This window comes from Carcharodon carcharias, chromosome 19 (genome assembly GCF_017639515.1).
Source record: "Carcharodon carcharias isolate sCarCar2 chromosome 19, sCarCar2.pri, whole genome shotgun sequence".
Taxonomy (NCBI): Eukaryota; Metazoa; Chordata; class Chondrichthyes; order Lamniformes; family Lamnidae; genus Carcharodon; species Carcharodon carcharias.
This window is the reverse complement of record NC_054485.1, coordinates 1,222,498-1,247,704: the sequence shown is the minus strand read 5'-3', so window position 1 is coordinate 1,247,704 and position 25,207 is coordinate 1,222,498. Positions and strand designations below refer to the sequence as shown.

The following is a 25,207-nucleotide window of genomic DNA, read 5'->3' as shown; positions in this document are numbered from 1 at the left end:
TTATTTTTTCCGCCTTCCACTTTTGCTTTTTACTTTTCCATCCTTATTTCCCCCTCCTCTATCTCCCTGCTCCCATCCTCCACGCAATGTTCCCCCAGCTCCCTCTGGCACGTTCTTAAAATTTTACCATCTCTTTCTGTAATACATGGGATGGTAGAGTTCTTTGTTGCATTAACGTTTAGCAGCAAATGAAACAAATAGAGAATAGCCACCAGGTCTTGCATTCACTAATTGTATTTCTCTGATATAGAAACAATCCCTTTACAGTGTGTCTTTTAGCAGCTGACTTTGAAGAACTTTGAAACCTACACACTTGACAAGCTAACAAGCTATCCTGCACATGTTATGACAGTTATATCATGCCAGTTAAAGTCAAATTTTCACATCTCTCTCCAAAATAACTAGAGACAAACTATACAAAGTAGCTGCCTCATCTTACAGTGCTTGTTGCAAAATGGTTCAACCTAGATGCTTCATAGATCACTGAAAATATCAGCTTGCAAGAAAATGGCAGGAAAAGGAATTCATTATAAATAATTAAAGTAAAATACTACAGATGCTGGAAACCTGATATAAAAAAGAATTTAATTTGTTAGCTTTGTATCTGAGAACAGTAAAAGGGGACTGAATGTATTATAGGCAGAAATTCCAGATCTCACAATAGTTTGGCATGAATTGGAATGTCTGCACAGCCCAATCACCTTAGCAGCAGCAGGAGCATCAGCTAAGAGCCAGTTGCAGCAGTGAGGATTAAGGCAGGTAAACCTGGCTACATGAAGTGGTGAGAAAGAAGGAAGAGGATGCAGGTTGAACAGCATCAACTTGCAGGTAGAGAAAGAGTGCCCCCATAAATCGATGGACAGGTGGCAGTTCGATACTAGCGTGAAACAGGCCTTTGAACCATGGCAGAGAGGATGGAAGGGTAGTATCTCACAAGGAAGGGAGAGGGTCATTAAACAACTTGGCAATCAGATTTAACAATAAAGATTGCCAGCACAGCTTCTTAATACACTGTAATTTCTCCACAAGAAAGGAAAATAAATTGTTACAATCTTGTAATATCTTTCAAATTTCCAGGCACTGGCCAGATTTTGTTGCCCATCCCTAATTTATTTTTTATTCATTCATGGGATGTTGGCTTCGCTGGCTGGGCCAGCATTTATTGTCCATCCCTAGTTGCCCTTGAGAAGGTGGTGGTGAGCTGCCTTCTTGAACTGCTGCAGTCCATGTGGTGTAGGTACCTCCACAGTGCTGTTAGGAAGGGAGTTCCAGGATTTTGACCCAGCGACAGTGAAGGAACGGCGATATATTTCCAAATCAGGATGGTGAGTGACTTTAAGACTCCAGATATTTGAATTTTGGAGATTAATTAAGTGTAATTAAAACTTTTTATGTTGCTTTCCTGAAAATAATGGTACATTCATGAAGTAATAAAATCCTAATGCAACATAATCACTTGAATAATATTCTCGCTTGGATTGTTTCTCACAGAATGCTAAACCAGTTGAGATATGGTCTCTTAAAAGACTCAGAAGACACAGCTTTTATCCAAACAGAACTGTTAGTTTGTAAAGCTTCAGAGAGCTCAAAAGGCTCAGAGAACAGCAATGGCCACAGACAATAGCAAAGCCTTTGCCAATGCGAGACTCGTGGTTGGAACATCAGGGGGACCATTGGAAATATGTTTCATCTTGGTAACAACCCCTGTCTGATTACACGACTTGACAACCACTTTACAAAAACAGTTGAGGATAATTTATTAAGCTATGTCGTCAGTCTGAGGGCAGCTCTTTGTTCTCTCCTCAACCTTAATAAATGTGACATGTTTAAAGAGCTCTAGGGGTGGCAGGTGCTTAGACAGTCCGACTGTCCGTTCCAGAGGATATGTGTGCTCCCATCACCTGGTCCCAATGTCCCCGGCACATGGTACAGAAAACCCCATGTGGGAGGATTGTGGACAAGGACACAGAGTGCACGTTAAGAATGGTCTGCTATTTTCTTTTTAATTAGTAATATTTGCTCCTGCAGGTTCCCACATTGTCTGTCTGTAACAGACAGCTTGCATTCATTGTCTACAACAACCAGCAATCAGGATATTTGGTGTGAGGCAGAGGGAAACCACTGTAAAGATTTATTCCATCAGCTTTAAATTGAGGACCATTTTTATGTCTATGAGTTCACTAGTCAAGTAAACTCGAATTGCACACCTTCATATACACTTGTTAGTTGATGCTCGGTATCAATAACAGAGAGAAACAGACATGAGAACAAACTGTAATTGTTTATTGCAAGAGAAGGCAAATCATTAAATCCTCGCATGCTCCCACAACTACCTCCAGCTCGAGACTTAGTTACCCAGTAACCCACACTGTACAGTGATTGGTCAGTGCTGTCACAAGGTTAGTCCACTTGCACTCTCTTAAAAGGTAACATTTTTCCCTAAATCTAATTTCAACCACTAATCATTTCTCCAGGTTTCACCAAAATACAAATTCAGTACAGGTAAACACAGATCTAATCAAAGCACAGAGCTGAATCAAACAAGTACCCAAACTATTCTAATAAATATAAAAACAATCTTCCGATTAGGAAGATCTCTTCCTAATCTACCGACTCATCTTCCGACCAGGCACCTTACAGCCTTCCGGACTGAATATTGATTTCAACAACTTTAGGTCTTGAACTCCCTCCTCCATCCCCACCCCCTTTCTGTTTCTTCCCCCTTCCTTTTGTTTTTTCCAATAAATTATATAGATTTTTCTTTTCCCACCTATTTCCATTATTTTTAAATATTTTTAAATCTTTTATGCTCCCCCCACCCCCACTAGAGCTATACCTTGAGTGCCCTACCATCCATTCTTAATTAGCACATTCGTTTAGAAAATATCACCAACTTCAACACCTATGTGTTCTTTTGTTCTTTTGTCTGTGACATCTTTTGATGATCTGCTTCTATCACTGCTTGCTTGTCCCTACAATCACACCACCCCCCTCCACTTCTCTTCCCCCACCCAACCGCGCCCCACCACCCACACCTTAAACCAGCTTATATTTCACCCCTTCCTTGGATTCACCTAGTTCTGTTAAAGGGTCATGAGGACTCGAAACGTCAACTCTTTTCTTCTCTGCCGATGCTGCCAGACCTGCTGAGTTTTTCTAGGTAATTCTGTTTTTGTCCCAAACTATTCCCCTCACTTCCCTGGGAATCTCATTATACCTGAATTCCTGATCAAAGCCCAACATGAAAATACAAATCCTGATCAGAGCAAATCATTGTGCTCAATTATTCTGAGCTTCTCACATTGAACATTGTCAATCTGTTACCTAATTCCAGTAAAATCAGCAGGGAAGGTTTAGAAATCTGCTTTAATTCACAAATTTACATCTTCTTGTCTAATATAGTCAGTAATGCATTTTTAAAAACATAGCAATGTCGTCTGTGGTTAATGTAAATTCAGTTTTCAAAGCAATGATCAAAATGAGCTAATTTATAAATAATAAGAATTCTGGGTATAGTCCATAAACAGGTCAGTAAAGTAATGGAAGGGGCTATCAACAGTGCTGTCAAGTGCCACTTGCTCAGCAATAACCTTCTCACTGACGCCCAGTTTGGGTTCTGCCAGGGCCATTCAGCTCCTGACCTCATTACAGCCTTGGTTCAAACATGGACAAAAGAGCTGAACTCCAGGTGAGGTGAGAGTGACTGCCCTTGACATCAAGGCTGCATTTGACCGAGTGCAGCATCAAGGAGCCCGAGCAAAACTGGAGTCAATGGGAATCGGGGGAAATCTCTCCACTGGTTGGTGTCACACCTAACACAAAGGAAGATGGTTGTGGGTTTTGGAGGTCAGTCATCCCAGCTCCAGGACATCATTGCAGTAGTTCCTCAGGGTAGTGTCCTAAGCACAACCATCTTCAGCTACTTCATCAATGACCTTCCCTCCATCATAAGGTCAAAAGTTGGGATGTTCACTAATGATTGCACAATGTTCAGCACCATTCGCGACTCCTCAGATACTGAAGCAGTCCATGTCCAAATGCAGCAAGACCTGGACAATATCCAGGCTTGGGCTGACAAGTGGCAAGTAACACCCGTGCCACACAAGTGTCAGGCAATGACCATCTCCAACAAGAGAGAATCCAACTATCGCCCTTTAATGTTCAATGGCATTACCATCACTGAATCTCCCACTGTCAACATCCTGGGGGTTACCATTGACCAGAAACTGAACTGGACTAGCCATATAAATACTGTGGCTACAAGAGCAGGATCAGAGGCTAGGAATCCTGCAACGAGTAACTCACCTCCTGACTCCCCAAACCTGTCCACCATCTACAAGGCACTAGTCAGGAGTGTGATGGAATACTCCCCACTTGCCTGGATGAGTGCAGCTCCCACAACACTCAAGAAGCTTGACACCATTCAGGACAAAGCAGCCTGCTTGATTGACACCCCTTCCACAAACATTCACTCTCTCCACCACAGCAGTGTGTGTACCATCTACAAGATGCACTGCAGGAATTCACAAAGGCTCCTTCGACAGCACCTTCCAAACCCACGGCCGCTACCACCTCGAAGGACAAGGGCAGCAGAAACATGGGGACACCACCACCTGGAAGTTCCCCCCCCCCAAGCCACTCACCATCCTGTCTTGGAAATATTTCGCTGTTCCTTCACTGTCACTGGGTCAAAATCCTGGGACTCCTTCCCTAACAGCGCTGTGGGTGTACCTACACCACATGGACTGCAGCGGCTCAAGAAGGCAGCTCACCACCACCTTCTCAAGGGCAATTAGGGATGGACAATAAATACTGGCCCTGCCAGCAAAGCCCACATCCTGTGAATGAATAAAAAAAAGATCCAAATCAATACTGGGGCTCATGCAAAGAATTTCAAATATGTGTAGCAAAGAAAACTCTGAAATGACTCAGCAGAAAAATGTGATTAAGCAATCGACACCTGACGTGAGATAGCTCAACTTCTTAAAAAGGAATCTCCAGTCCCAATGGGTATGGCCGTTTTCACATCCCAGGTGACCATTCACCAATGAACAAGTTGTAAAAACAGTTATTTGGTGGACAATGGTCTCTTCCTCATCACAGTCACTTAGAAAGTAATATGCAGTGGGGGTGAGACTCCAGGCATGTAGGAAGGATCTCACCATGAGCCAAGCTACATCCTGGTGCTTGTTCAAAAGTTCTGCTGACGAGGCATTCCGTTGAATGACTTTGACAGTCTGCTGAGGGAACCATCCAACAGGATTCACCATCTCCTTTTCCTGCAGAGCCTTGAGGATGTTACATGCAGACCACTGCCTGATAGACTTGTGGTCAAATGTGTTTCTCTGTGTAAACCTTTCTATGAGAGAAAGGTGGTACGGCACAGTCCAACTGCATGGAGCACTCTGCAGCAGCGTGACCAGACCCATCCTTCGCAACACCAGGGACAGGTAGAACCTCAGCACGTAGTGACACTTGGTGTTTGCGTACCGAGGGTCTACGCACACCTTGATGCAGCCGCACACATAGATGGCCATCAAAATGAGGGTGATCTTCAGTGGCTTTTTCCACTTTTATCTAGAGGTTTGTAAATCATCTCCCTGTGAACACAATCCATTTTCAACTTTCAGATAAAGCAGAAGATGGCTTGGGTGATCACCTCAGCACAGGAGTGAGGAATAGGCCAGATGTGTGCCACATACAGCAACACCGAGAGTGTCTTAAACCTGGTGACCAGGTTCTTACCCGCAGAGAGACCCTCGATCCCACTTGCCCAGTTTTTGTTTCACCATAGGTACACACTCCTTCCAGTTTTTAGCGCACTCCCTGGCCCCTCTGAACCTTATCCCCAGCACATTCAGACCGTCTGAACTGATGGTGAAGGTGACAAAGGATCGGTCAGCCCAGTTTCCAAAGAACATGGCCTCACTCTTGCCACAATTTACCTTGACCCCTGAGGGCAGTTTGAACTGGTCGCAGATGTGGATCAGTCTGCGCACCGACAGCAGATCCGAGCAGAAGATGGCGACATTGTCCATGTACAGGGAGGCTTTGACCTGAGTGCCTCCACTGCCTGGGATCGTCACTCCTCTTATGCCCAGATCCTTCCTGATGGAAAGATACAACACACAAACAAAACAAGTGGGGGAAGATCAGCCCTGCCTGACTCCAGATTTGACCGGAAAGCTTTCTGATTCCCACTCATTGATGAAAACTGTGCTACTGATGTTTGTGTAGAGCAGTTGGATAGTTGCAGATTCCCTCCCATTTTGGAGAGCACATCCACCATGTAGGTGTGCCATATCCTATCAAAGGCCTTCTCCTGATCCAGGCTGATCAGGCAGGTGTCCACACCCCTGTCCTGCACATAGGCAATTGTATCCCTGAGCAACACAAGGCTGTCAGAGATCTTCCTGTCCGGCACAGTACAGGTCTGGTCAGGGTGAATCACCAGCTCCAGATTGGCAATGACCTTGGACAGAATTTTATAGTCCACATTCAACAGTGAAATGGGTCACCAATTTCTAATTTCCTCCTTTTCCCCCTCGTGCTTGTAGATGAGGGCGATGATGCCTTTCCTCATGGATTCTGACATGCTGCCAGCCAGGAACATACCCTCGTACACTTCTAGCAGGTCTGGGCCGATCCAGTCCCACAGAGCCGAATACAACTCAGCCAGTAAACTGTCCCTTCCGGGAGTCTTACTCTTCTCAAAGGACTTGACGGCCTTTGTCAGCTCGTCCAGAGTTGGTGGTTTCTCCAGACTCCACCACAAACTGTCATCTAAGATGTCCGTAATAGAGGACAGGAAGGATTGGGAGACCGTGCTGTCTGTGGGCTTCATGTCATACAATTTGGCAGAAAAGGATTTGTTGATCCTCAAAATGACAGAGTACAATAGCGATACTAAGCCATCCTCTTCCTTCAGGCTGCTGATCACAGAGCTCTCTCTGTGTACCTTTCGGAAGAAGAAATGTGAGCACGTCTCCCCCTGCTCCACTGAACAGACTCAGGTGGACCAGAAGATGATCTTGGAAGTCTCTGCAGCAAAGAGTGAGGCCTGCAGGCTCTTCACCTCTTGGATTGACATCAAATCCCATCGACTGCAGCCGAGAAGATTCTTCATGCTTTTCTGAAGTTGGGACATTTCTTTCTGTACCTCTCTCATCTTCTGAACACCTTTAAGGATGAGAAACCTCATGATGTTTGCTTTGATCACTTCCCACCAGTGCATCGGAGAATCAAAGAGGGGTTTCACGGTTCTCCAACCTTTGCAATCCCTTTTGAGTTGCTCAATGTTTTCTGGGCTCAGCAAACTCATGCTCAGCTACCATGTCCCCCTGCCAATCCTCTGCTCCTCCTGTAGATAACTGTGCTCAGAGATGTCAGTGAGACATGACTGTGAACACCCGATACACAAGCAGGAGGAATGTGCCTTTGCAAAGAAGGTCTGAAGAGAAATGCAGTGATTTTGTCAAGATTCATCCCAAGCAGTTGCATGACACAGGACTCTGTGCTTTATGGGCTGTTCCCAGGGACACATACCAAGGTAAACATCAATTGCAGCTGGAGGATCATCAACTCAGTGAAAGACACTCTTTTGTCTGCCTGAATTTTGCTGGTCTTCCAGTGCAGAGAGTTGTCCACCAGTGAGTGTTGCAAACTGGCACATTCCAAGGTCTAGGACTATGTGCTAAGGGACACACTAAACCTTGGGGCAGCTGCTGCAGAGACCCAATGAGGAAAAGCCAATGTCTAAAGCTTTTCAGCCAAAGTACACTGAGGGGCTGGACACTGTGTAGAACCCTTCAGGCTGTATGGCTGACATGGAATGTATATTGTAAATATCAAGAGTATTGAAATTGTACTGCTGCACCTCAGAGAGGAACATACTGCATGGATAAAAGTTGAATTCTATTGCACTTTCTGTAATATTCAATTTACAATGTTTCGGAATGGAGTTTGGGGGAGAAAAGAACAGTTGCTTGGTAGTACAGAACTTGTATATTACTGAAAAGCAAGACATGATGTGCTCATCAGGACAAATGCAAGAATGCCAAATTTCAAACGATCACAATAATTGTAAGCTGAACATCCTTTTGGACGAAGAGTAGTATCATGTTAGTAGAAAATACCACTCATGTAGCCATTGCATCTTAGCATTGTGAAATGGCTTGCTTCACCTGAGAAAAGCAAAATACTTCAGATACTGGAATCTGAAACAAAAACAGAAAGTGCTGGAAAAACTCAGCAAGTCTGGCAGCATCTATGAAGAAAGAAACAGAGTTAGTGTTTCGAGTCCAATATGACCCTTCTTCGGAACTCAGTTCTTGAAGTGACATACATTCAGACACATTTTCTGCAAACAAAGATACATGTTCAAACCTTGCACTTGTTTTGAATTATCCAGGAGATCGGGGAGCCTATAGTTCCTCGTTGCTTTCTCCATGGAAAAGCCTTGGCCAATCAGACTTGCCAACCAATCAGCACCCTTTTCTCCTGTAGTACAAATTGTTGTGATCATTTGAAATTTGGCATTCTTGCATTTGTCCTGATGAGCGTGAGGTGAAAAGCTTCAGTAACGTGTTTCTCTTTCCAGCAATGTTCAAGTTGTAAAAGCTTTTACATATTATATGACTACTGATTTGGTGTAAACTATCATATTTTTGTGGCAACTTCAAACCTTTCAATTACATTAAAATTTTTAATGTATTCCAGCCAACATTATTCTATATGAAAAATTAAACGATAAACAATACATGCTGGAAATAAAATCAAGATAAATATATCTGTATGTAGAGCAGATTAGAAAAATACATGTTTCCCTTTAATTGGTACCTACATTGTGGATGGGTACAATTTCCCTTTCATAAAATCCATATTGAATTTGTCTGATCATAGGATGATTTTCTAAGTAAAGATTTCCTTAAAAATAAATTCCAGCACTTTCCCAACAACTGATGTCAGGCTAACTGGCCTGAAGCTCCCTGTTTCTCTTCCCCTCTCTTGAACAGCAGCGTTATATTTGCTAAATTTCAATCTGCTGGATCCATTCCAGAATCAAGGGAATTTTGGGAAGTCATAGCCAATACATGTGCTATCACTGAAGTTATCTCTTTTAGAACCTTAGGATGTAAGCCATAAGGTCCTGGGGCTTTGTTGGGTTTTAGATCGTTAGGGTGGAATTTTCTACACCTGCTGGGGTCAGGCGTGTTCAGTGGTGCGAACGGATTATATGGCGAGAAAGCCAAAAATCGGTTTCATGACGTTGTGAAACCAGCTTGCAATTGTCCGCTCTGCCTGTCAGTGGAGGGCCATGTTTCCCACCATCGGACAATGGGAACCTCACGGTAATACATCTGCGTATCATTATAAGTCCATCCTGCCAGAATCATATTCCCACACTGGATCATCCACCCACATCGGAGAAAACACGCCGGTGCAGAACTCCTCTTGACAACTGTGACGTGCAGAGGTCTGGACTCACCGGCAAGGCCTCGCTCACATTGCGGATGTCCGAGGAGCAGAAGATACTGGAGCCCGACACCAAGGGCACATTGGAGGAACATCCATGGCATGTCGGGTGGATTCTCATGACATGGCTCCACTGGCAAGCTGCTCATGGAAGTTGGAAAGACACTGTTAAGGGTCTGCTCACAACGGATGATGGTTGAGGGAGGGTAGAGGAAGGTCCAGCTGTGCTTGGGAAGGTGTACCTGGAAGGAGAGGAAGGTCTAGGATCAACTGGGAGAGGAAGGGGTGTTGGGGGTAAGGTTGGGAGGGAGGAATGAAGGTGTCAGGGGGGTGAGAGTATGGGGAGGATTGGGTATTGGGGAGATGATGGCAACTGGAGAGGTAGGAGTAAGGAGGGAGGAAGGCTTAAGGGAAGGAATTTGAAGGGTGGAAGAAGTCCAGAGAGTTGAAGGAGTCTAGTGAGAGGAAGGAGTCTGGGGAGGAAGGAGTCTGGAGAGGGGAAGGAGTAAGGGTGGAGGAAGAAGTAAGAGTGGAGGAAGAAGTCAGGAAGGGGGAAGGACTAAGGGGGGTGAGTGGGAAGTCCAAGGTGGAGGAACCCGGGGACAGGAAAGACTGCCAATGTGGTTGGGAGCTAGGGAGTAGGGGGGAAGGAGTTCCAAGAGGAGAAAGAGTTCCAAGAGGGAAAGACTTGCAAGAGGGGAAGGAGTCCAGAGGGGAGGATGTCCAGGTGAATCTGCAATGAGTCTATGACTGCATCCTACAGAGTAAACTGAGGGTGGGCATGGTAGGAGGGAATGGTGAGAATGACTGAGGGCAGATTGAGGCATTGGGTGGGAGGGTGAGGGTGTGATAGTATCAGTAGAAGGGACAGCAAGGGTGGTTGGTGGGGACTCAAAGGAAGACCCAGACCCTGGGGTTGGGATAAAGAAGGTCGAGGAGATTAATGTGGATGGGTGTGGGATTTTTGGAAAGGAAGGGAACATGCACGTTCACCTGGACATTCCGAAAGAAAAGGGTTGTGGCTGATAGGTCATGGTGGGGAAGTGGAAGGTGATGCCTGGGGGAAGGAAGTCAACTGTGATGGGGGAAAGGGAATGGGTGACTGTGGGAGGGGAAAGAACAGGGAAGCAAAAGATAAACTGTAGGATCACCATACTGGGTGAGACCAGGTGCTGCATGGGAGTGTGGTCAGTGGGTGGGCGGAGATGCAGCTCAGTTCAGATGGGCAACTGAAAGAGAACCCCAGCAGGCAGCATTGAAAATGTTCAGGACATTGAGATGAGATGAGATGAGTGTGACGCAGGAAGGCTCTGCGTACGTGGGAGAGGCTCACACGAGGCTCCGAAAGGCCCTGCCACACACACACACACACACACTTCCCCTCCAGAATCACTCGTGGGTCGGCTGCGGGGGTTTCAGTGGGAGGACTTGCAAAGCCTGTCAATGAAGCTGAGAGAGACCATTACACAATGTTCAGTGAAAGTGAATATATTTTCAGATTAAAGTGACGAAATGTGTTCACCTGTGCAACCAGCTATGATCAGAATTTCTTAACTTTTGAACGCTTCGGCTTTTGCTGCTGCTCTGACATCTGCAGCAGGGGTGGAGACAGCCTGTGTAATGCTTGGCCCTGTTGCCTCCGATAACTTCGACATGGGTCCCCTGGGCAGCTGAGGCCTTGATGACCCCGGTTTGCTTTGGCTGTCCTCCTGTGGCCAGCTACTCCCCCTGCGGTGACAGAGGACGAGGTTGAGGGGGTCACAGGCAAAGGGGACCTGGAATGAGGGGACAGACTCAGATTCCTGAGTGGATGACCCAGGGGTGTCCAGCTGCTGCTGCTCCTCTCTTCGGGTGCCCGAGGGTCCCGGTCTGACTCCTCGAGGGGAAGGAGCACCTGGAGGGATGTCGAGGTGCCCGATTTCCCTTTTGTGTTGCCACTGCAGGAACTTGCCCATGGCTCCCACGGTGGAGTGTGGGTCTGCACACATCTCCACCCTCTGCTGGACCAGGGTCTCCAAGGCATCCGCCCTCCTCCCCATGAAGACCTCCATATGCGCACATGAGGGTATCACTTCATCAGAGAGCAGGCAGATTCACTCCTCTGACTCATGTGCCATTATGTTGAGGTCTTCCAGCAGCTCTGTGTGATGTTCCCCTGCCTGCCGCTGACTCTCCAGGATGAGTTGGGAGGTCAAACCCAGAGGCTCATCATCTGACTCGGGCCTCACTGGTGCCTCTTCCCCAACAGTCCTCCGAGTGCCGGGGAGTTCGGCTGAACCTGCCTCCTCCTGCTGCGGACACGTGTCCATTGGTGACCACCAGATTGTGAACCTGAGCCTGCTCTAGATCCTGGTCCCACCGAGGTGTGTGTCTCTGCGCTGGTGCAGGGTGTGGGTAAGCGCTGTGTCGGGTCTCCCAGGCTGCTTATCTCCAGGTCTTCAATGGAGCAGGTGCTTCTTGGCTGGAGGTGAGGCCCAAGATGGAGCTGAGGGATTGGTTGGCTGAGGGTGTTGGTCACTTGGCAGAGCTCCCTGTGAACCAAAGTAGAGATAGTTAGTGCATGGCAGCAGAGTCAAAAGCAGGAGAGAGAGAGAGAGACACTCACAGTTGTGTTGAGAGAGGGATGATGTGGTGCAGGATCCTCACGTGGGTGTTCACCACCAACCCCACTGTCACCGTGGGCAGGGTCCACACCCTCACCAGTCAGTGTGATGGTCACTCCTCAGAGTGAGTGAGGGGCCCAATGTGGGCCACTCTACCCCCAGTCTGGGGTCTCTCCCTGCTGTTGTGAGCCAGCTTCTCCTGCATGGAAACAGACAGAGAGTGTGAGCAGGACACACGGCACTGAGTGGAATGTTTGTGTGGTGAGCGGAGCCATGGACAGGATGAGGATATGAGCTCCAGAGGGTATGAGCCTGATGGAGATGTGAGGGTGTGTGAGAGAGTTAGTGGTGTTGTCCCTTGAGGTGTGAGATCCCTGTGGGTGTGTGATGGGTTTGGGAGTGTGTGAGTTGAGAAGAGTGAGTTACCCTGGCAGAATGGATGAGACCATTCATCCTGTTGCTGCACTGGGTGGCTGTCCTCTTTTGCAGGGCACTGGCACTGACCATCGCTGCCCCCTCCTCCTGTGCTGTATCGGTGACCTTGATTGCTGGTCTCTGCCCAGAGCAGGGGTAGAGGACATCATGGCAGCCCCCACAGCCTCCAAAAGGCACTTGAGGGATGGGTCATTAAACCTGGGGGCTGCAGAGTTCTTGCCTTTCGGAGCCATGTGTTGTGTGCAGCAGGAAGCCAGAAGCAATGAGAGGTGTGCACACAGCTGCACTTTAACTATGGCGCCCGGCGTGATGAAACAATGAAGTGATGGCATGGCGGGCACAGGAGAGGCCACCTGCCATGGAAAGGGCGTGTTTTGGAATGCATAATTAATGAGGCAGGATTGGGATGATATTGTGTGAGAAGTCGCCATTGCAGCCAGCGGGTAAAATAGTTTTCCTGCCCGCTACTGTATTTAGTGCAAATCTGAGACGATCCCACCCTTAGATTTCTCCAGGACTTTTTCTTTACTGTTACTATTTACATTAATTTCCTCACTTTCTTCATATCTAGGGTACCATCTATTCCTAGTATGTAACTTAGACCATAAGACATAGGAGCAGAAATTAGGCCATTCGGCCCATCGAATCTGCTCCGCCATTCAATCATGGCTGATAGGTTTCTCAACCCCATTCTCCCGCTTGTGTTTCCCACTGTGACACAAAATCTTTGTTGGATTTCTCTGCCATTTCCTCATTCTCCATGAGAATTTCTCCTGTCTCTCATTCTAAAGCACCAATGTTTTTCTTTAGCCACTCTCTTCCTTTCTATATACTTACAAAAGTTCTTACAATCTGTTTTGATATTTCTAGCTAGTTTAATCTAATATTCTATTTTTTTCCCTTTGTATCAACTTTTTGGAGGCCCTTTGCTAGTTTCTAAAACATTCCAATCCTCAGACTTACTACTTTCCTTTGCAATCGTATAAGCCTCTTTTTAAATCTAATATTATCCCTAATCTCCGCAGTAAACCGTGGATGGATCGTTCTTGCTGAGTTTTTGTTTTTCAATGGAACATTGAAACATTTGGTAAACATTTTCAATTGTTTCTTTAAATGTTTCATACTGTTTATTTCCCGCCATACCTTTTAGTCTATTCACCCAATCAACCTTAACCATCTCTCCCCTCATACTTATATAAGTTTAATATTCTAGTTTGTGATTGGAGTATGGCTCTTTCAAACTTATTATGGATTTCAGTTGAATTATGATCCATATTTCCCAGCATATCCTTTGCTATGAGATTACTAATTAACCCAGCCTCATTACAGAATTAAATTACATACTTAATTAAAACATTTTACCGCTGTGTCATTGCCTTGCTTAATTCCCAGTCCCCTTTTCATTTAGGGTCTTTCTATTTATGCAATAAAAATAAATTGCAAGCTTTTAAATTTTATATGAACATTTATTTAAAATGATCTCCTTTGTTTTTATCAAATCTAACAGCAATAATTTCCTGCATTCTTTTTAACCAAGAGTAAGTTTGCACCAATATTAGAACACACACTTCCACAGTGATTCTAGAATATAAGCAATACTCTGGAAATTAGTCTATAGACTTCACAATATTTTAGAACGTGCTTCTAAAATAATTGGCTCCCTTCTTCATTTTCTGCCATATTAGTACATAAAATGATAAATGCTTCTATCATTTGTTTATCCAGACCCGTAGTTTATGTTAGGTTTTCTTGTTGCAACTGTTTAATATCATGTTTAGAACACAAATCAGGTTCACTTAAAAGAACTGAATAGCGCTAGGATCTCAATAAATCACTTCTGCTGTGTGTATTAGAGAGATCATTATCTCCCCTCTGCTACAAGACAATGGCATTCATGTAAAATAAAAATACCTGGAAAAACTCAGCAGGTTTGACTGTCAGACCTGCTGAGTTTTTCCAGGTATTTTTATTTTTGTTTTGGATTTCCAGCATCCACAGTTCTTTGCTTTTATTATAATGGCATTCACGTACTTTATTCAGCTCATGCCCTCTTACTGGGTAAGTACTATGTCTAATTCTACTGTATTTTCTCAATTTTATATTATGACCTATTGTCAAAATGCTCTACACAACAGAGAAAAAAGTGAAATGATACGATTAATGGAAAACAATTGTGCAGATTTTATCACAACAGGAAGTAAGGAAGATCTTAGATTTCTATAGCACCTTTCATAACCTCCAGATGTCCCAAAGGGCTTCACAGCCAATGAAGCTATTTTTGTAGTGTAGTCACTGTCGGGAATTGCGGCAGGTAATAAGCACACAGCAGGATGGTTATTGTTGTTGGACGTCAGTCAACTCAGCTCCAGGACATCACTGCAGGAGTTCCTCAGGGTAGTGTCCTCAGCCCAACCATCTTCAGCTGCTTCATCAATGACCTTCCTTCCATCACAAGGTCGAAAGTGGGAATGTTTTCTGATGATTGCACAATATTCAGCACCCTTCGCAACTCCTCAGATACTGAAGCTGTCCATGTCCAAATGCAGCAAGACCTGGACAATATCCAGGCTTGGACAGATAAGTGACAAGTAACATTCACACCACACAAGTGTCAGGCAATGACCATCTCCAACAAGAGAGAATCTAACCATTGCTCCTTGACGTTCAATGGCATTACCATCTCTGAATCCCCTGCTAGCAACATCCTGGGGGTTACCATTGACCAGAAACTGAACTGGACTAGCCATATAAATACTGTGGCTACAAGAGCAGGTCAGAGGCTGGGAATCCTGCAGTGAGTAACTCACCTCCTGACTCCCCAAAGCCTGTCGACCATCTATAAGGCACAAGTCAGGAGTGTGATGGAATACTCCCCACTTGCCTGGATGAGTGCAGCTCCCACAACACTCAAGAAGCTTGACACCAGACTGGACAAAGCAGCCCACTTGACTGGCACCACATCCACAAACATTCACTCCTTCCACCACCAATGCACAGTAGCAGCAGTGTGTACCATCTACAAGATGCACTGCAGGAATTCACCAAGGATCCTTCGACAGCACCTTCCAAACCCCTGACCACTACCATTTAGAAGGACAGGGGCAGCAGATAGATGGGAACACCACCACCTGGGAGTCACTCACCATCGTGATTTGGAAATATATCGCCGTTCCTTCACTTTCGCTGGGTCAAAATCCTGGAACTCTCACCCTAACAGCACTGTGGGTGTACCTACACCACATGGACTGCAGCGGTTCAAGAAGACAGCTCACCATCACCTTCTCAAGGGCAGCTAGAGATGAGCAATAAATTCTGGTCTAGTCAGTGAAGCCCACATCCCGTGAATGAATAAAGTAAGAAACAGGATCCCATAAGCAACAATGAGATAAATGACCTGGTAATCTGTTTTTTACTACTGTTGATTGAGGGAAGCAAACCCAGTTGCTCTTCTTCGAATAACATTGTGCGCTCATGTACTTTAAGATGTCCTTAAGGTAATGGCCCCAACTCTCCTGAGCCAGTGTAAGTCAAAGGATATGTCAAAATTTACACCTGTCTATATCTCAATCTTGCCAACTGGTACTTGTGTAAAAATCTCCACCAATCTTATTAATATACACAGAACATAAAAACTGGGGTTAACAACTTAAACAATAAAGCTAGTGCCAAACTCACACCGTAATCTTTCTTTAAATGACTCTTTATCCATGAAATTGAAATTTAAAGTTGTCATTTATGCACATCAGACACAGAATGTTCCAGAAGATGTAATTGTGGAGGCTTTTGAAGCCAAGAAGGTGCATTCAAAAAAATACAGTGTAGATTTTGTAAGGGTTTTACTTTTGAAATTGCAAAAAAAGCAATGCAAAGCTCCATAACTTGTGAGTTTAGTCCCTGCCGTACGAAAATTTTTTTGTTGGTTTAAATCTACACACAAAGAAAACTAACCTACAGGCAGAAAACTCCCATCAGTTACTATTTAGGGTTAGGGGAGGGGTGAAATCAAAGCTGTGTTAAAGAGTGTGAGTGTTTCGGTAAATGTTCAGCTATTGCCTCTGCCCCCACCAAAAAACCAAGGGAACTTAAAGGTGACATAAGCAAAAACCTAAGTAAATTTCCTTGATCTTTTACATTTAAAATCAATATTTCCACCATTCTTATGCTGCAGTTTTGGGGCATGTTTCCAAAGTGTCAGGTTCTCAAAGAAGAACAAAAAGATTGTGTATTTATACAGATTCAGACAGCACCTTTAACATTATAAAACAGGTCTATCCCTAGGTGGGTGTGGGGCCCGGGTAAATTGCACTGTGTGGGCCTCCTGCAACATTTTTACACAAGTTTCCTCTGATGGCTGGACCTCCCCAGTGTGTGTGTGTGAAAAGGAGCCTCAGCAGCATCCCAGCTACTGAGCATTTGGTTACAAGCACATAATACCCTACTGACTGTGATAACCGTGTCATACGTAAAACTACAGCTTGCTTCCAAGGCTGAACATAATTGTTGCCTCTCCTTTAATTGAGGCTATGAGATTCCATTAGAACATTTTTACTAACACCCCACATCCCAACTGGAGAAAACTTTAAGGCTGGAATTTTCCAGCCCCTCACACCAGTGGGATTTCCCAGCCCCTCACACCAGCAGGATTTCCCAGCCCCTCACACCAGCGGGATTTCCCAGCCCCTCACACCAGTGGGATTTCCCAGCCCCTCACACCAGCGGGATTTCCCAGCCCCTCACACCAGCGGGATTTCCCAGCCCCTCACACCAGCGGGATTTCCCAGCCCCTCATACCAGCGGGATTTCCCAGCCCCTCACACCAGCAGGATTTCCCAGCCCCTCACACCAGCGGGATTTCCCAGCCCCTCACGCCAGCGGGATTTCCCACCCCCTCACACCAGCAGAATTTCCCAGCCCCTCACACCAGCGGGATTTTCCAGCCCCTCACACCAGCGGGATTTCCCAGCCCCTCACACCAGCGGGATTTCCCAGTCCCGCCAATGTAAACAGAGATTTCAATGCCATGGGGTGGGGGTGGGGGCTGGAAAATTCAGGCCGAAACATTGGAGGGAGGGCATTCACTGCGTTCAACTTGTTTTTAAAAAATTACAAACAAGATGCAATAAATAATTTGACTTTTAAAAAAAAAATGACTGTCTATCTTCCAACGTTAAGCAAATGTTAATTGTACTGGAAGAAGAATAAAATTAGAAGCAGAAGGTTACAATTGCCCAGGACCAAAACTAAACAGTGAGTGAGTGACGTACCCGGCAGGTCAGACACTCTGGGCTGAATCTTGCCCTTGATGGGTGGGCGGGCAGCCAATCACCGCCACCGAAATGGACCCCGCTGCCATTTTACGTGGGTGGGCCAATTAAGGCCCGCCCAGCGTGTTGCCCATTGGGAAGCGCTATGCACTCCCTGTGTGGGCAGGTGGGGGAGGGGGGATTCCCCAGCTACTAGAGTGCGCTCTTTTATGCATACACACGAAAGAGCGCGTATCTCCCTGAGGCAAAGTGCTGCCCCAGGGAGATCGCTGAAAGGCAGTGAAACATGAAAAATAAAAGAAAAATTTAAAAATCATTAATATGTCCCCCTCGTGGGATATGTTAATGAAATACACAAAAACTTTATTACACGTTTTTAATTCTGATATCAAACCTCATCCCGCCACCGGATGAAGTTTGTAAAAAAAAATCACTTATCCGGCTGCCCATTGGGCCTGTGCGCCGAGCCAAAGTTCACACGGGCCCCTCAAAATCCTGGTCGATTGGTCACTTAATGGCCTTAACAAGGCCTATAATTAATGGCGGGCACGCGTTCCGCTGCATAGCGCACCCGCCGACCTAACCATCGCGATGCCACCCACACGTCAGCCAGAAGATTCAGCCCCATGTGCCACACGCCCGCTTTAAAGACGTTAACTAGTTCAGAATAATTCATCTTGCCCTTCTGCGGTGAATGAGAGTTGGAATAAAATCCACTCCGCAGAGGTCAGAGCTGCTGTCTCCAAGGATACAAACAGTGCTGAGCCTGCACTGTGTTTCCAGTCGCCTGCTCCCATTGCCTCAGCACTCAGGGATTTATCCCAGTTCGTGTGGTTTTAATCAGCTTTCTCCTCCACCCTCTTAGGAGTTTTGGAGAGGGGATACCCGCTTCACTTATTCACTCATGTCCACCAGTAAACACTCATTTTGAGCTTACAGTGTGAGAGACAGCGAATCAGCTGGTCTGTATTACTGGCTGTATTACATCTTGCACTCTGAGGTCAGTGCGCAGGGCCTGGGATGGTTGATCCGATTCATTGCACCCTAGGGATGGCTCTGCATGTCGAAGGTGCTTCACAGGAGCATTATCAAACCAAATTTGACACCAAACCACATAAGGAGATACTAGGACAGGTGGCCAAAAGCTTGGTCACAGAGGTAGGTTTTAAGCAACACCTTAAAAGGAGGAAAGGGAGGGAGAGGGGTTTTCGGGATGAAATTTCAGAGTTTAGGGCCCTGGCAGCTAAAAGCACAGCCACTAATGGGGGAATGATTAACATTTGAGATACAAAAGAGGCCAGAATTGGAGGAGAGCATAGATCTCAGAGGGTTGTGGATCTGAGATTACAGACTTGGAGAGGGGAGAGGCCATGGGAGGATATGAACACAGTAAAGTACTTGCACAGTACTGCACTGGAGTGCCAGCCCAGATGATATATTCAGATCTTAGAATGAAGCTTGAACCCCTACCAACCACCTCACGAAGTAAACCAAAGCGGGTGCCTTATCTTGTATCCTCAAAGTGGTTCTCCCACAATTACTAGATAACATCCATTAAATAAAGTGGAAGCATAAGGTTAACCTGACTTTTCAAAGCAAGATTATTGAGAACCATTTTACATCCTCAGAGCGTCTCTTAATAAAAAACGTTTGATGTTTCATAAAACACAATTTTCATCCACATGGACTGCAGCGGTTCAAGAAGGCAGCTCACCACCCCCCTTCTCAAGGGGCAATTAGGGATGGGTAATAAATGCTGGCCCAGCCAGCGAAGCCCCACATCCTGTGAATTAATAAAACAAAAAGCTTAAAGGTTGCACGTTGCTTTTTATCGTCCTCCAAATGATTTGACAATAAAAGGACTGCTCCTGGAATCAGGTGCTAGATTCTGTGTGTCTCTCTACCAACACCCCCCCCTCCCCCTCCCAAAAACCAACCCGCTGGTAAACACGCAGCAAATGACCAGCGTGAGAGTTCCAGATCTGACAATAAACGGCAAAGTCTGATGGGCAGAAACTGAAATGTTGAAGTTTTTTACACTTTCACATTCTTCAATCTTTACTTATTTTAAACAAAAACAGAATTACCTGGAAAAACTCAGCAGGTCTGGCAGCATCGGCGGAGAAGAAAAGAGTTGACGTTTCGAGTCCTCATGACCCTTCGACAGAACTTGAGTTCGAGTCCAGGAAAGAGCTCTTTCCTGGACTCGAACTCAAGTTCTGTCGAAGGGTCATGAGGACTCGAAACGTCAACTCTTTTCTTCTCCGCCGATGCTGCCAGACCTGCTGAGTTTTTCCAGGTAATTCTGTTTTTGTTTTGGATTTCCAGCATCCGCAGTTTTTTTGTTTTTATTTTTTTGTTTTTTACTTATTTTACATTGGCCCCTTGTCAAAAAATAAAAATCAGCATTTACAGTAACATGAATCAAATAAGCTCTTTAATGGTCTTGCAGTAACTTTCAGCCTCTCTCTAATCTCCTTCATTCTGCGGCTCCGAGTTCTGTCTGAACAAATGGCCCTGTTACTTTTTTTCCAGTTTACATGTTGTCAGTTACACAGACTGGATTGTTCTGACTGCGATGATAGAACCAGATTACCGCGGAATTCGCGTGGCTAAGAATATTTTTTTTTCGATATTATTCACCCTTTTTACAATTCATTCAAATGTGTCCATTGAGCATCTTAATTTCATTAAACTGGAGAATCTGCCAACAGTCCGCAAGCTTCTTGCCAAGCGCAGAGCGTCCCCAGCTCGGAGAGGAATCTCTCTCTCTCTCTCTGTCTGTCTGTCTGTTCATACATTGTCCATCAGCCCGTCGGGTTCCTGAAAGCGGCGTCGGCACCGACCGGACAGTGAATCTAACTCCCAAACTCTCTCCCAGAAAAACCCGGGCAGCAACTTTCAACCAATTCCTCAAAGTCTCATCTCGACCTTTGCAACGTGTGCAGAGCCTCGGGAGGAGCAGGTGAGGGTGCGGGCGGCAGCTTCGCCCCTGGCCCCGCTTCACCTGCGGCAGCGAGGAGCAGCTCAGATCCGGGCGGTTGACGGGCCAGATGTTGCGGCGACAGGTTGGCACCAGGTGAAGGGGCAGGGCGCCCCGCTCCAGGGCCGGCAGCCGCCGTCCAGCGGCACGGGGGTGGGGGGGGGGGGGGGGGGGGGGGACGGGGGTCGTGGTGGGGGGATGGGTGGGGTTGGGTGGGGGTGGTGGTGGGGGGTTGGGTGGGGGGGTGGGTGGGTGGGTGGTGGTGGTGGGGGGATGGGTGGGGTTGGGTGGGGGTGGTGGTGGGGGGGTGGGTGGGGGGGTGGGGGGGGTTGGGTGGGTGGGTGGTGGTGGTGGTGGGTGGTGGTGGTGGTGGGGGTGGTGGTGGGGGGGGTTGGGTGAGGGTGGGTGGGGGTGGGGGGGTTGGGTGGGGGTGGGGGTGGTGGTGGTGGGGGTGGGTGGGGTTGGGTGGTGGGGGGGTGGGGGTGGGGGTGGTGGTGGGGGTGGGGGGGGTTGGGTGGGGGTGGGGGTGGGGGTGGGGGTGGGGGGGGTGGGGGTGGGGGGGGTGGTGGGGGGGGGTTGGGTGGTGGTGGGTGGGGTGGGTGGGGGTGGGTGGTGGTGGGTGGTGGTGGGTGGGGTGGGTGGGGGTGGGTGGGGTTGGGTGGGGGGGTTGGGTGGGGGTGGGGTGGTGGTGGAGGTTGGGTGGGGGTGGGGGTGGTGGGGGGGGTTGGGTGGGGTTGGGTGGTGGTGGGGGGGGTTGGGTGGGGGTGGGGGGTGGTGGTGGGGGGTGGTGGGGGTGGGGGTGGGGGGGTGGGGTTGGGTGGGGTTGGGTGGGGGGGTGGGTGGGGGTGGTGGTGGTGGGTGGGGTTGGGTGAGGGTGGGGGGGTGGGGTTGGGTGGGGGTGGGGGAGGGTGGGGGTGGGGGGTTGGGTGGGGTTGGGTGGGGGTGGGGTTGGGTGGGGGTGGGTGAGGGTGGTGGTGGGGGGGTGGTGGGGTTGGGTGGGGGTGGGGGTGGTGGTGGGGTTGGGTGGGGGTGGTGGGGTTGGGTGGGGGTGGGGGTGGTGGTGGGGTTGGGTGAGGGTGGTGGTGGGGGGGTGGGTGAGGGTGGTGGGGTTGGGTGAGGGTGGTGGTGGGGGGGTGGGTGAGGGTGGTGGGGTTGGGTGAGGGTGGTGGTGGGGGGGGTGGTGCTGGTGGGGTTGGGTGGGGTGGGGGTGGTGGGGTTGGGTGGGGTGGGGGTGGTGGGGGTGGTGCTGGTGGGGTTTGGTGGGGTGGGGGTGGTGGGGTTGGGTGGGGGTGGGGGTGGGGTTGGGTGGTGGTGGGGGTGGGTGGGGTTGGGTGGGGGTGGTGGGGTTGGGTGGGGGTGGGGGTGGTGGTGGGGTTGGGTGAGGGTGGTGGTGGGGGGGTGGGTGAGGGTGGTGGGGTTGGGTGAGGGTGGTGGTGGGGGGGTGGGTGAGGGTGGTGGGGGTGGGTGAGGGTGGTGGGGGTGGGTGGGGTTGGGTGGGGGTGGGGGTGGTGGTGGGGTTGGGTGAGGGTGGTGGTGGGGGGGTGGGTGAGGGTGGTGGGGGTGGGTGAGGGTGGTGGTGGGGGGGTGGGTGAGGGTGGTGGGGGTGGGTGAGGGTGGTGGGGGTGGGTGGGGTTGGGTGGGGGTGGGGGTGGTGGTGGGGTTGGGTGAGGGTGGTGGTGGGGGGGTGGGTGAGGGTGGTGGGGGTGGGTGGGGTTGGGTGGGGGTGGGGGTGGTGGTGGGGTTGGGTGGGGGTGGGGGTGGGTGGGGTTGGGTGGGGGTGGTGGGGTTGGGTGGGGGTGGGGGTGGGGTTGGGTGGTGGTGGGGGTGGGTGGGGTTGGGTGGGGGTGGGTGGGGTTGGGTGGGGGTGGTGGGGTTGGGTGGGGGTGGTGGGGTTGGGTGGGGGTGGGGGTGGGTGGGGGTGGGTGGGGGTGGGGGTGGGTGGGGTTGGGTGGGAGTGGTGGGGTTGGGTGGGGGTGGTGGGGGTGGGGGTGGGTGGGGTTGGGTGGGGGTGGGGGTGGGGTTGGGTGGTGGTGGGGGTGGGTGGGGTTGGGTGGGGGTGGGTGGGGTTGGGTGGGGGTGGTGGGGTTGGGTGGGGGTGGTGGGGTTGGGTGGGGGTGGGGGTGGGTGGGGTTGGGTGGGGGTGGGTGGGGTTGGGTGGGGGTGGTGGGGTTGGGTGGGGGTGGGGGTGGGTGAGGGTGGGGGTGGTGCTGGGCTCCTCAGTAAGGCGGCGGGGGCCGGGTTAGCGCCCAGGAAGCCGAGGGGCAGAGCGGCCACACGAGAGGCAGCGCCCGGGCGCCAAGCTGGGCGGGGGGCGATGGTCCAAGCTGCCCGCACGGCGTGGGGTGGGGGTGACCCCCGTGAACCTCAGCCAGCAGCCTCTTCATTTCGTTCAGGGAGCTGCTGAGCATCAGGATGTAGTTTCTGGCGAGGAGCAAAGTGGCGATTTTGGAGAGTTTCCTGACCGACGGTCCATGGGCGCAAGGCATCACCGCCCGGAGACCGTCCATCGCCACGTTCAGGTCCTGCATCCGCTTGCGCTCCCGGCAGTTCACCTTCAGCCGCAGCTCCTGACTGCCGCACTCGGACACGACCTTCTTGCACCTGCCCCTGGTCGGGATGTTCTGGGAGAATTCCCTGCTCGGCTCCTCCTGCTGGCTCAGGAAACTGGGCAAGAGTGCCTCGTGCCGGGCGGGGGGGCGAGCGCTTCCGCCAACAGTGTCCATGTCGGGAGATGATGCCCGGCTCCAAACGGACCCAGCGTCTGAATCCATCTCCAAACCCGGGGAAATGTCTCTTCAGTCAGTCCCGGCAAGCGGTTGCGGTTGAGTCTCTGCGGGGATCTGCCTGGATTCCAATGGGTTTTGCCTCCCCTCTCACACCCTCTGCCCTGCATCAGTTATTTATACAGAATCACCCAGGGATTGACAAAGGAACAATGTAATGTATAATGAGCTGGCTATGCTCACATCCAATCATTAACGCTGCACTTTTCACTGGTCCCTTTAACCCTTAACTGTCCCAGTCGCAAAAACTAAAAAAAAAAACCCCAGATCCACCCAGCAAACCAGGAGGCAGCAGAGAATAGAGATTTTACTGGGTTATATTGTATTTATATTTGGGTTATATAGGGTCATAGAGGTCGACAGCACAAGAAAAAGGCCCTTCGGCCCATCGGGTTTGCGCCAGTCAATCAAGTGCCTAACGATTCTAATCCCATTTTCCAGCACTAGGCCCATAGTCTTGTATGCCATGGCATCGCAAGACACATCCAAATACTTCTTAAATGTTATGAGGGTATCTGCCTCCATCACCCTTTCAGGCAGTGAGTTCCAGATTCCCACCACCCTCTGGGTGAAAAAATTCTTCCTCACATCCCCTCCTGGTAAATCTCTTCTGCACTCTCTCTAGTGCAATCACATCCTTCCTATAATGCAGATTCCAGAACTGCACACAATACTCTAGCTGTGGCCTAACCAGCATTTTATACAGTTCCAGCATAACCTCCCTGATCTTATATTCTATGCCTCGGCTAATAAAGGCAAATATCCCATATGCCTTCTTAATACCTTATCTACTTGTCCCACTATTTTAAGGGACCGGTGGACATGCACACCAAGGTCCTTCTGATCCTCAGTACTTCCCAGGGTCCTACCATTCATCGTGTATTCCCGTGCCTTGTTTGTCCTGCCCAAGTGCTACACCTCACACTTATCCGGATTAAATTCTATTTGCCACTGATCAGGCCATCTGACCAGCCTGTCTATATTCTCCTGTAATCTAAGGCTATCCTCCTCACTATTTATCACCCCACCAATTTTTGTGTCATCCGTGAACTTACTGATCAACCCTCCTACATTCAACTCTAAATTGTTTATATATACCACAAACAGCAAGGGACCCAACACCGATCCCTGTGGAACCCCACTGGACACAGGCATCCAGTCACAAAAACACCCCTCGACCATCACCCTCTGCTTCCTGCCACTCAGCCAGTTCTGGATCCAGTTTGCCAAATTAACTTGGAAAAACACAACCTGGCATTTGGCCGACAGGAAACAACATCAAAGGTCCCATCCGAGATTTACTGGGTTATATTATATTTATATTTGGGTTATATTTACTGGGTTATATTGTATTTATATTTGGGTTATATTTACTGGGTAATATTAACTAGTTTATAATTATATTTGGGTTATATTGACTGGGTTTTATTTACTGGGTTATAGTATATTTACATTTGGGTTATATTCACTGGGGTCTATTTCCTGGAATTAGATTCAACAGATCACCTGCTGGAAATTTCAGCAGCCTAAGGAATGAATCTTAGGAAAGTCTCAGTTATACAAATATAATAAGAAAATAGAAAAATAAACATGTGGCAGGGAAAGTGGCCTGGGTAACTCCAGAATCAAATCATCTGCTGCTTCCTCTTTAGTAGATTGTTCAAT

General features: G+C 48.5%; 1 protein-coding gene across 1 annotated transcript; it reads right to left on the bottom strand.

Annotated features, from left to right (window-relative positions):
• Positions 1-22,975: 22,975 nt before the first annotated feature.
• LOC121291691 (oligodendrocyte transcription factor 3-like) lies at positions 22,976-23,530 on the bottom strand. The gene has a single exon (XM_041213181.1). It carries the CDS (start codon positions 23,528-23,530, stop codon positions 22,976-22,978), a length of 555 nt encoding a protein of 184 aa, XP_041069115.1.
• Between the last annotated feature and the right edge of the window lie 1,677 nt (positions 23,531-25,207).

What these genes read in the sequence shown, in the direction of transcription:
- LOC121291691 (XM_041213181.1), bottom strand. Translation starts at nt 23,530, where the DNA reads ATGGATTCAGACGCTGGGTCCGTTTGGAGCCGGGCATCATCTCCCGAC.